This window comes from Mesocricetus auratus, unplaced genomic scaffold, assembly GCF_017639785.1.
Source record: "Mesocricetus auratus isolate SY011 unplaced genomic scaffold, BCM_Maur_2.0 Super-Scaffold_100008, whole genome shotgun sequence".
Taxonomy (NCBI): domain Eukaryota; kingdom Metazoa; phylum Chordata; class Mammalia; order Rodentia; family Cricetidae; genus Mesocricetus; species Mesocricetus auratus.
The window spans coordinates 78979560-78991687 of record NW_024429192.1 but is presented as its reverse complement, the minus strand read 5'-3'; the positions used below and the strand labels follow the sequence as shown (position 1 = coordinate 78991687).

General features: G+C 49.9%; 1 protein-coding gene across 1 annotated transcript in view; it reads right to left on the bottom strand.

The window, feature by feature from the left end:
* Positions 1 to 44: 44 nt before the first annotated feature.
* Positions 45 to 12128, bottom strand: part of LOC101842812 (kinesin-like protein KIF19) — a 48108-nt gene continuing 36024 nt past the window's right edge. The window contains exons 14-20 of the mRNA XM_040751452.1: positions 11597 to 11718; positions 7670 to 7797; positions 5700 to 5808; positions 5249 to 5581; positions 4262 to 4412; positions 3545 to 3652; positions 45 to 1277 (exon numbers count right to left, since the gene is read on the bottom strand). Coding sequence (XP_040607386.1) covers positions 1177 to 1277; positions 3545 to 3652; positions 4262 to 4412; positions 5249 to 5581; positions 5700 to 5808; positions 7670 to 7797; positions 11597 to 11718 — 1052 coding nt within the window. The 3' untranslated portion in view covers positions 45 to 1176. The remainder of the gene's footprint in view (positions 1278 to 3544; positions 3653 to 4261; positions 4413 to 5248; positions 5582 to 5699; positions 5809 to 7669; positions 7798 to 11596; positions 11719 to 12128) is intronic.

Genomic DNA, 12128 nt, shown 5'->3' with positions numbered 1-12128 from the left:
CTGCTGTCTGTTACTGTGAGAAACAATATGACAAAAGCATATTGTTTGGGGAGGAAAGGGTTTATTTCTATTTACAGCTATCTGTTCATCATCAAGGAAAGCCAGGGCAGGACTCAAGCAGGAGCAGAGGCAGAGGCAGGAACCACAGAAGAAAACTACTTACTGCCTTGTTCTCCTGGATTATCAGCTTGATCGTCCCGCCCCAAGCCCTCTACCCTGCCCCCATACCCATATCTCAAAAAACAAATGCAAAAACCAGACAAGGTAATGCCAATGTCTTGCCAAACATGGAACTCAATTGTGTGTTCCCTTTTCCTCCCCAGTTCTTCTTCTTCTTCTTCTTCTTCTTCTTCTTCTTCTTCTTCTTCTTCTTCTTCTTCTTCTTCTTCTTCTTCTTCTTCTTCTTCTTCTTCTCCTCTTCCTCCTCCTCCTTCTCCTTCTCCTTCTTTAAAGACAGAAAGCCCTGGGAATGTGGCAGCTGACAGAGCGCTTGCCTAGCACACACAGGGTCCTGGGTTCCATCCCCAGCTCCATATAAACCAGGTGTGGTGGCCCATGCCTATAATCTCAAAAGTAGAGAGAGGAAGGCAGGAAGACCAAGAGTTCAGGGTCATCCTCAGCTACACTGCAGGTTCAAGGCCAGCCTGAGCTACATGAGACCCTGTCTCAAATAAAGAAATAATTTATCAATAGACTCAAACTCCTAAGCCTCTTAAGTGTTCCCCTTGCAGGTCCCCAGTAAAAGCAAAGCGTACATTTCTCACTAATCCTGGCCATTCCCTCTTGCCTCCCTCCCATCATCATCTCCCTTGTCAGCATGGTTGAGAGTGGGAATCAGGTAGCAGGAAAAAAGCCATCCTATCTTGCCTGGTGCGGGCACCCCCAGAACCAGCTGCAGACTGCTCAGAGGTCAGTGGTGATGGGGACATATTCTCTCTCCCATCCCGTCTGAGGCTGTTCAGTCATCCCCCAGGGACCCCTGCAGCCTGAGTGTGGCCTTGGCTGTCAGTCATTGGCATCCAGGGATATGGAGTGGTCCCAGGGACATCCTCAGCAACTGTAATAACCCAAGACATGGGGTCTTGGGCAGGTCCTTTGTCGTGTGCCACTCTCCATCTCAGCCCAGTGTTGGGTTCCACCGGCCTGGCCTTCCAGGGAGCTGTGTCTTGCTGCCATCTACTTAGGACGCCTTGGCCTCTTGGCACTGCCACCCTGAGGCTTGGGGGGATGGTTGGGGGGCAATGGACTGTGACGCCGGCCTCTGCTGTCCACAGACCCTGGAGGGGGATGGAAGACTTTAGTTTGTGGTGAGACCAATGAGAAAGAAGGCAACACTCAGTAGTTGTTGAGACTTTAACCCCATCATGATCACACTCACAGGCCTTGACTCCCCCTCCGCATACACACATTTGGGACAGGCAGCTGACTTCATCAACACTAGAGTCCTCTTCCAGCTATCATGTGTGGCTCCCAAGGTTTTTCCTCCTCAGCCTTCAGGCTGATGTGGCCTGCTCCCAGGTCACTTAGGACCTTCTGTTTGATAAGATGTCCAGCAGCTCTGGACAACTGCAGCAAGGATGGGGGCTTATATGGACCCTTCCCTATCCCTCACAATACAATATTAAACAGGCTGCCATTCAGCCAGCTTGGCTGACCAGTCAGCACCTGGAAGATCCCTTCCTTCAGAACCCTTTAATCTTTTTAAAAATAATTTATTTATTCTTATTTTATGTACATTGGTGGTCTGCCTGCATGCATGTCTGAGAAAGGGTGTCTGATTCCTTGGAATTGGAGTTACAAACAGTTGTGAGCTGCCATGAGGGGTGCAGGGAATTGAACCCAGGATCTCTGGAAGAGCAGTTAATGCTCTTAAACGATAATGCATCTCTCCTAAACAGCAGCATGGGGGAGGGTAATATGCAGTAGTAGGAAATGAGGTCAGACAGCAGGAAGGACTTCCCAGTTGGCCCCTACCTCTCAAAATCCTGGTAGTCCAACAGCCCAGAGATATTTGATTTCATCCAATGGCTTGGTTGTCAGGTGGTTCAAGAGGTAACAAGATGGTACTAAGGAAGCCAGAGGACGCTTGCCACCCCAGGGGAGGATCGGGATAGCTGTGGCTTCTCCATTTGAGATGATGATGACATAAATATGGACACTAATGTGGCCAACCTCATAGTGGGGATTCAGTAGTGCACAAGATGAGTTAGAATCACTCTTGGTTCAAGTTAAAAAAATTAGAGAGGTCGTATGGGGAGGAAGAGGAGGGATGAGGCTGTGACCCTCAGGACTGATGCCTAGACTGGCCATTCTCCTGTCCTGGGAGGGGCCTTAGCTGGAATCTTTTTCAGCTGAGCAAACCACTACAGCCTTGGCTTTGGAGGAATGAGCCAGGGTGAACAGGGGGCTAAGTGGTGCAGGTCTGTCATCCTAGCACTAAGGAAACTAGGGAGGAGGATTGTGACTTCCAGGCCAGCCTACATTGTGACTGTATACATGGATGTGGAAGGTGCTGTCCTAGATCATAAGCTGGGGCTGAATTCATATGATGAAATAATACTTGTGTGCATGATGTGTGTGCAGGTACATATGATGTGGCTACATGACAGTAAACATTTGTGTAGAGGCCAGAGTACACAGATGCTGTCCTTTGGGCCCTAGGCTGCTTGTGAACCTCAGGGGTCTCCCCATCTCTGCCTCCTCAGATCTAGGATTATAAACACAGGCCACCTCACAGGGCTTTGTTGTATGGATTTCAGCAAGCACACACAGTTAACTATACCCCCAGCAAGAGTGCTTTTTAAAAGAACCTGGAGGATTCATATGCACTGAGTAGGGAATGGACTCATCTGGGTGCCTATCTGCCCACCAGACACCTAATCCCTGGCTCCAGTCCCCTGGTGCCACCTCCCCAAGACAGAGCCCTGAGATACCAGCCTCCCTTCTCCTCATCCTGACCCTCACCCTGCTCATTTCCACCCATTGACCTACTGAGTAGGGTGCCTGTTCCATCAGTATCCCATTCCCAGCTACATTGTCCCCTACAACACTGAAGCCTGCAAACCCTCCTCTTCCGGGCTGTATCCAGCCCTTGCCCAACCACCTTGACCCTTGACCCTCAGCTTCCAACTATGCCCTCTGGACCAGACATCTGATTCAAAGTTGAGGGAAATGTTTGAAAGTGCAGAGAAGTGCTCCATCAGGGATGGCAGGAAACTTGCTGGGACAAGGTCAGCTTGGAAAGCCACCTGGTCCCACTGTCTCCTCCCAGACAACCAGAACAAGCTGGGCAAGGGAGACAGAGGCCTCAACTTCCAGTCCAGGCCTTCCACTCACTGCCCAGGTCATCATCCCCCAAGCACCTGTCTTCTGAGAGCACTGCTGCCCTCCAAACAGTTCACAGGCAACAGAGGCCTGCAGAGTGGAAGGCTATAGAGTGGGAGGCTGCTGGCACTCTACCAAGCCTCACACAGATGGAGCAGAGTATCCAAGATGCCAGTGGGGTAGGGACAGGGGGCACAGGTGTGGAGATACAGGCACTGACCTCGGATGTCATGTGGCAGCAGGGGAGGCCGGCTCGAGGCTGCATGGCTCTGCCACATGGCACTGGGGAAGGTGAAGCTGACCTCTGGCACATGAAGTGTGTTTTCATCTGAGGAGGCACCAGCAACGGGAAATATTATCTGTAGGGATGACCTGCCAAGCCTAGGGATGAGACTAGGGAGCGGGAAAGAGATGGGCCTGCTTCCTCAGGACCTCAGTTCCACAGGAGGCTGAGAGAGGATGGAAGGTGAGTGGGGGCAGGGAGGTGAGGAAAGAGCAACAGGGAGTGAGGAAGAGGACACAGAGGACGGAAATGAAGAGGAAGAAAAAGGGGTAGTTTTGGGGGAAAGTATTTTGCTAAGAGGTCTGGGTTGGCTTCAATCCCTCTGCCTCAGTCTTCCAAGAGCTGGCAGTACAGGCATGCATCACCCAACCAGTAATGGATTGCTGGGGAGACAGAGTCTCAATATGTAGCCCAGGCTGGCCTGCTACTCCTGACACTTCTGGGTAAGCCTCCTGAGTGCTGGATCACATACTTAGAGTATAATTCTTGAAGGACCACAGGGATCTGTTGGCCTTTGCCTGGGATTAAAGGCGTGCACCACCCATGCACAGCCTTCTACTTTGCTTTTTGAGACAGGATCTCTGTGTATTTTTTTGGGAGCTGGGTGGCAGGCTCCCAAAGAGAAAACAAAAAACAAACAAAACTACACCATACCTGTGTGAAAACTGAGGCCGGTTCTCATCTTGGAGGCCATGGGGACAGCAGGGAAAAAGCTCTTCCCTGATGGTTTCGGTGGCTGGAGGTGTGCTGGGGACAGCTGGATCTCTGGTGGATATTCTGAAGAGGGCTGATGTTTCTCTGTCATCTGCAGTTTGGAAAAGGTGCACAGAAAAGGTGTACCAGAGTAACGGTAAACGAGTGAATGGATGGATGAGTCTGACTCCTCTCCTTTCCCTTATGGAGGGCTTTCAAGGGTGTGTGATACATTCCATACAGTAACCTATGCATGGGTGGGCGTCATCCAATCTGGTAAATGCTTGAGTGGGAGAGGAAAGCAGACACTCCCACTAAGAGACCCCTCCTGTCTCTCAAGTGGGACACTAGGTTCTTCCTGCCTTCATGGCTAAAAGCAGAAGCTCATTTCTTCTCCCTCCACCTCTTTTTTCTCTCTTCCTCTCTCCTCAAATTCTGCTACTTCCCTTCTTTTATATTGAACAAATCAGCTGATAGCTTTTTTTCTTTCTTGATATTTTTGGTTTTAGTGTTTTGGACACAGAGTCACAATATGTTGCCCAGGCTGGCCTCAAACCCACAACCCTCTAGCCACAGGCTTCTGAGTGCTGGCACTGAAAGCCTGCATCACAATGCCCAGTCTTCATATCACTCTCAAGCCAGTGAATACACTATGTTTAGCAGAGGAAGGAGAAAGATATTTAATACTGAATTGGCACATCATGGAAGTTCTCAGGTCACAGAGCTGCATTTCCAGAGTTATAACTTCACAAAATGTAAGAGGGCAGTGTGATTTTGGGTCATGCAGTGGTTTAGGCACTATACGCGATCGGGTAGGCATACTTTTCTTCTACCTCAAGTGCAGAGATCCCAAACATATGTGGCAGTGTGAGTGCCCATCTGCCCTCTCTGCCCTCTTCTTCTCCTGTCCCAAGCTATACCCCAGCAACCAAACAGACATCTATGTACTTGTTGCAGGCTCCAGGTGAACGAGGGTGACCTCTTCCTCCCTGCCTTCCTCTCCAAAGAGCGGTCCCTGCTGGGGCTGGCATGGGGCCACCTCCAGTCTGCAGGGCTGGGGTCCCTGGAGTCCAGGCAGCTGCCCTCTTTGTCATACACTTTGCAGCGACGGCTGGCTGCTATGATGGCGATGCTCTTGGTGCTCAGGGCCATCTCCCTGAGGGCCTGGACACTCAGAGGGGGGCTGCTCATCTCTCCTGCTGGCTGTGGGGTTCTCAGCTCCAAACCAGCCGTGGGCTGCAGTCTGGAGACCAGGCTCTTTGCTCCTAGAGCATTTGACTTCTGTGAAAGAGAAGCACAAGCCACCCGCAGTCACTGTAGCCACAGCATGGGACCCCAGAAGCAGTCTCTCCCCATGCAGTCTAGAGGCCACCCTCTAGCTAGCACCCTGCATACCAACCTCAAGCATGGGTGGTGTCAGCAGGATGCGGACGGCTGGTGGAGGGAGAAGCGAGTCTTGCTTCCCAAGTCTCCACAATGGAGTGCTCTTTGAGGACCTGTTCCCGTCACTGTGGATGAAACAGGAGACACTCTGGAACCCCTGGGTAAGTCACAACCTGGGGAGCTAGGATCCAGCCTCAGCTGCTGTTCCAGTTCAGAGCACTATGGTCCATGCCCTGGGCAAGATGCTGGCTTCAGTTATGTTGCTGTAGCAGGGATCAGGCTGGCTCATCCATTCTGGTCACCTACTATGGGTAGCCAGGGGACAGCACAAGTTTGCAGTGGGTCATGTGCTGCCCTTATATGAGGTGGAGAAAGACAGTCATGATGTTCAGTCTGGGTTTGTCAAGTTAATAGGTTATAGACTCACCATGTAAATGACTCTCTTTCTATGCCTACGAAGGGTTATGAAGATGGGGTTTATTGAGGCAGGAAGACCCACCTTAAATCTGAGTGGTACCATCCCATGGGCGGGGGTCCTGGACTAGATAAGAAAATGAGCTGAGCATCAGCATTCATTTCTCTGCTTCTTAACTTATGGTGGGTGTCATGCCTTCTCCACCATAAAGGAGTGTACCCTCAAACTGTGGCTTGGCAAGAGCACCTGTCCAGAACCCCCATGAGGGACGAGGATCATGGATCAGTGGTAGAGCACTTGTCTAGAGTCCTCCGGTTTCTAGATTCAGGGGGAAAGGGTGAGGCTGTCACTCTCGGAGCACAGTGCTTACCTCACACGCACAAAGCCCTGGGCTCCCTCTGTATGAACTGGATATGCCTATAATCCTAGCACTGGGGAGGATGATCCTTAGTTCAAGATCATCCTCGGTCACAGAGTGAACTTAAGGCCAGCCTAGGCTAACATAAGACCCTGTCTCAGAAAAAAACAATCAGTAAACAAAAACAAATTTTAAAAAAGATATTGAAGTCACCATTGTGCTGTCTCCCTCCCTCTCTCTCCTGCCTCAGCATGAAAGGACACTGCAAGGAGGCCCAGCCAGGAAGAGGCCCTCACCAGGCTCCCTCACACCTCTGGCAGGCTGAGCTTGGACCTCCAGCTTCCATACCTATGAGACAATTCATGTTGCTTAAGCTGCCCAGGATATGGCGTTTCGTTAAGGCAGCCAGAGTGACGAGACAGTCACACAGATTGGTCAGATGTGAACTCTTAAACTTACAGAAAGAGCCTGTGGGTGTTTCACTTACTGGTGTGAGTTTTCATCTTGGAGAATGCCACAGAAAAAGGGAACAGGGGAGGAAGGGGAGGAAGGGGAGGAAGGCTTCAGAGACAGGGCTAAGTGGCACTGAACACATTCATGACACAAACACCCAAAAACCGATAAGGCCACTTCCAGCCTCAAGCTCGCCAAATGCCTCAGCTTACCACCGTTCCATGCAGCCAGTACCTCCTGTGATGAGTTTACCATTCTTTAAATGTGTATACATGTGTGTATGGGTGCATATGTCTGTGCAGATGTACATGGAGGAGGTAGATACACATGTGTGTTCTCCGGCACATGAAGGACACAGGGCAATATCAACTGTCATTCTCCAGACATTATTCATCTTGATTTTGTGAAATAGAGCCTGGAACTCACCAATCCTGTGAACTCCAAGGTGGCTGCCTGTCTCCACCTCCTCAATGTAGGGATGGTAATGTACACATCCCATCTTGCCCAGTTATTTTATGTAGATTCTAGGGATTGAACTCAGCTCACTGTGCTTGCAAAGCACACCCTTTCTCCAGGGAGATATCTCCTCAGCACCTTCGTTCTTTAAGACAGGCTCAGGAGGAGGAAATGAGACAGGCCTCCAGAGGAGGGGACATGGGCTCAGAGCCCCCAGCTGTGTGTCAGCGGAGCTTCTGAGAACTACGGCCTCAGCCCCACCCAGGACCTGATACCTTCACTCTTGCCCAGGCTCCGTGCCCACCTGTCTCTCTCTAGGAGCATCTGAGGCAGCTCAAACGTGGCACCCCATGGGAGGTCCTGCCTTTCACCCGGAGGCTCTCCACCGGTGTCCTCAGGTGCTGAGGGTGATATGTCCATAATAGGGCCATCCTGGAAGCAGAGGAGAAGAGTCAGGACAGTGAGGGCACAGGAGACTGTGTCACCAAGCTGCAGGTCTCTGATGGGCCATGGGAAAGCTGGTGTACTCTGTCCGCCAGGGCTCAAAGAAAGCCAGGGGCCATGGGCCACCAGCCAGGGCTCCTTAACCTGTATCTATCACAGGAACAGAAGCTCCATCTTCATTTACAGGAGGTTCCTGGGACAGTCACTCTCCAGTCCACAGTATGACAGTGTCCCAGGGACCAGGGAGAGGAGCTAGTGTTTAATAAGTGGGGAATTTTGATTTGGGAAGAAGAGAAAATTCTACAAGATGAAAATGGCTTCACAGTGGGGTGGATTTGTTTAGTGCTATGGAAGTTGTGGTGGCATATACACCTTTAATCCCAGCACACAGAAGGCAGAGCCAGGGGGATCTCTGTGAATTTGAGGCAATTCCAGGCAAGCCAGGGTATATAGTGAGACCTTGTCTCAAACAGACAAAAATAAATAAAATACAAATAGTTAGAATGGTGGTAGAACACTTGCCTAGAATGTGTAAGGTACTGAGTTCACCCCTTAGTACTTCCCCTGTCTTAGCAAGGGTTTCTATTGCTTCAATGAAATACCATTACTAAAAAGCAAGTTGCGAAAGAAAGGGTTTATCTGGCGTACACTTCACCATTGCTGTTCATCACTGAAGGCAGTCAGGACAGGAACTCAAATGGGGAAGGGTCCTAGAGTCAGGAGCTGATGCAGAGGCCATAGGGGGAAGCTGCTTACTGACTTGCTCCTCATGACTTGCTCAGTCCACCTTCTTATAGAACTCAGGACCAGCAGCCCAGGGATGGCACCCCCCACAATGAGAAAATGCCTTATAGCTGGATCTCACGGAGGCCTTTCCTCAGCTGAGGCTCCTTCCTCTGATGACTCTAGCTTATGTCAGTACAGCCCCTCCCCAAAAACAATGATAAATTTTATACATAGCTTCCCATGTCAAAAAGAAGGAAAAAGGAAGGCAGATAAGAGAGAGAGATACTGCAAGGGATGCTTTGAATTGTCAACCGGAAACAATTTAGAATCCTGTGGAAAGTAAGCATCAGTGAGAGCCTGTGTAGACCAGGGGGCCTGTGGGCATGTCTGTGGGAATTGTCTTGATTACATTAATTGATGTGGGAAGACCTAGCCTCAGAGCGGGCAGCATCATTTCCTGAGTCCTGAACAGTGCAGGCATGTATGCATTTCCTCTTTGCTCTTTTTTTTTTTTTTTTTTTTTTTGGTTTTTCGAGACAGGGTTTCTCTGTGGCTTTGGAGGCTGTCCTGGAACTCGCTTGGTAGTCCAGGCTGGTCCTCTTTGCTCTTGACTGGAGCTGTGACTAGTTCAAGTTTCTACCTCAAGATAGACCAGACCTGGAATAAACCCAATAAACCCTTCCTCCCTTACAGGTGCTTATATGCGAGCATTTTATCACAGCAGCAGAGATGAAGCCAGAACAGATGCAGGAGGAGGGGAGAGGAGGAGGGAGGAAGGAGAAAAGCAAAATAGAAGGAAGGGGGAGGGCTGGGATGTAGCTCAGTCATTAAAATGCTTGCCCTGAAAGCACAAGGACCTTGATGAACTCTAGAACCCATGCTAGGCAAAGAGAATGGGGAGATGGCTCAGAGGATAAAGCTTTTGCCATGCAAGCATGAGGACCTGAGGACCTACACAAATGCCAGGTGAACAGGATGCCACATCTATAATCCCAGTGCTCAGGAGGCAGAAACAGGAGATATCCAGGTCACACCGGCTACCTACACTAGTTCTATTGTCAAGCTCTGGGTTCAAGTGAGAGGCTGTCTCAATAAATAAGATGGAGAACAATCAAAAAAGAAACCTAGTGTCAACCTGTGACCTCCACATGCAAACATACATACCTGTGCTTGTGCACCTGCACATACATGTATGCCCACTCACATGTGAACACACATGCATGCATATCACACTCATGTACACATGAAAAAAGAGAAGGGAAAAGAAAAAAACGCCAGGCAGGGTGGCTCACACTTGTAATCCCAGCTCTGGGGTAGGGGTGGAGACAGGTGGGATGCCTGGGACTCATTGAGAGACTATTTCAAAAAAAATATGGTAGGAATCATGTCCATGAGGTTGTCCTCTGGCATTCACACTCCTTATGCACTTGCACACAATTGCACATGCACAGAAAATACACACACACAAAGGAAGAATTCTGCAGTTACAGCTGATGGTTTAGCAAGACTTGTCCACGAGCCTTAAGAAATCCAGAAGATATGATACTGACACCTCCAGACACTAAGAAATCTTCAGCACTTCTGTCACCAGCAAAGGTCAAAATGTGTGATGACACCAGAGAGAGTAGGGCTAACGGCTCACCATGGTATGTAAGCCAAATGGTCTCCTCCCACAGGTGAGAACTCCAGAGGCTGCTCCTGGGCAAATGCTTGAAGAAGCTGACCCTAGAGATGCCCGGGTATGGGTGAAGGGATTCCCTATGCTGAGAGAAGCTCCTAAGTGCTGAGAACCGGAGCCCGACCCCAGTGTGCTGAGCAAAGAGTTCCATAGAAGCCAAATGCTTGTGTGGGCTGTGCTAAAGATGGTCCTTTCAAAAGAACAATAGGGCTGGGTGTGGGGCTCAGTGGTAGAGCCACCCACAAGGCTCTGAGTGGCATCTTCAGCATCCTGACTGCCACAGACACATGCACAAACACACACACTCACTCACACACATACACACACACACACACTCACACACACACACACACACACACACACACACACGTTTATGGAGAAAGAGCAGCAAGAGGATCTCTGTGAGTTCGAAGCCAGCCTTGTCTACAGAGTGAGTTCCTTCCAGGACAGCCAATATTACACAGAGAAACACTATCTCAAAAAGCCAAAGAAAGAGAGAAAAACCAGAGGAGGGAATAAAATTCAAGTATTTCTCTGCGTTCCCCAGAGGATGCATCCCAGAGTCACCGAGATGGTAAGGCAGTGCTCAGGGTTCCCTCCCATCAGCTTTGGCCCACCTCAGATTCTTCAGGGATAGCCAAGGACTATTGGAGAGAGAGCAGTGGTGACCTGATCCAAGGCAACAGCACCCAGACCCACCCAGCCCTCCGGGAGACCCTGCTCTACTAGCTCACTGGACAGGCTGTGGTATTTAGACTTGCTGAACTCCCGTAGTTATTTTGTATTGTGTACGTGTGTGCACTATGTATGTGTATACACATGCTCATATGCAAATGCACATGTGGGAGAACAGTGCATCATGTAGAGGGCAGAGGTAGACTTTGGTTGTTTTACTAAACTATCCTTCTTTTTCCCTTTCTTTCCTTCCTTCTTCCTTCCTTCCTTCCTTCCTTTCTTTCTTTCTTCTCTCTTTCTTTGAAACAGGATCTGTCACTGAACCTGGGACTCATCAAGTCAGCAAGAATGGCAGCTCACTGAGCCCCAAGGATCCACCTATTTCTGCCTCTCCAGCACTGGGGTGACAGGCTCTTTTCTGTGTCCAGGGCCTTGGGCACCTATGCTCCCATATTAAGCACGTCAGCCACCAAGCCCTCTCCCTTGCTCATCCTCTGGTCCTGGTCCCTGTCTGACTATGCAGCCTGTGTAGCTCAGCACATGCTCCACCTGGAACTGACTCTGGGTACCTGGTACATGAATATCTCTTTAGTCACCTTCCCCGTTTCCTTGGTGCCCAGCATGGCCAGCACTGATTGACCTAGGGCAAAGTCTCATGGGATTTTGCTGATCATGGTCCTAGCCAGAGGTAGAGGAAGTGGGACTCACTCCGACTGAGCTGGACATCACAGAGAGCTGCAGCAGCAGGCGGTCCAATGTGCCCTCGCCCAGTTCCCGGAGGTACAGTCGGTACTGTTGCTCCAGGGGTTCTGGCGCTGAAATGCCACTGTCTGGGGAGGCAAAGAGAGCAGCCATCAGAAAGTGGTACAACACACCACCTCAAGACAGGTGAAAGTCACTACCAGGGATGTTGGGGAATGTGGTACACCACACCACCTCAACACAGGTGAAAGTCACTACCAGAGATGTTTGAAGGGAAGTTTTTCTCCAGTATATTGTATTTTATATTCCCATCCAGTTTTGTTTTTTGAGACAGGGTCTCATGTTGCCCAGACTGGCCTTGAACTTACTATGTAGCTCTGGATATCCTTGAACCTTTAAGTGCTGAGATTACAGGTGTGTGCCACCATACTTGGTTTATACAGTGCTGGGAATGGAACCCAGAGCCTCATGAATGCTAGGCAAAGCACTCCACCAACTAGGTGGCATCCCCAGCTCTATTTTATTTTTTCCGATGATT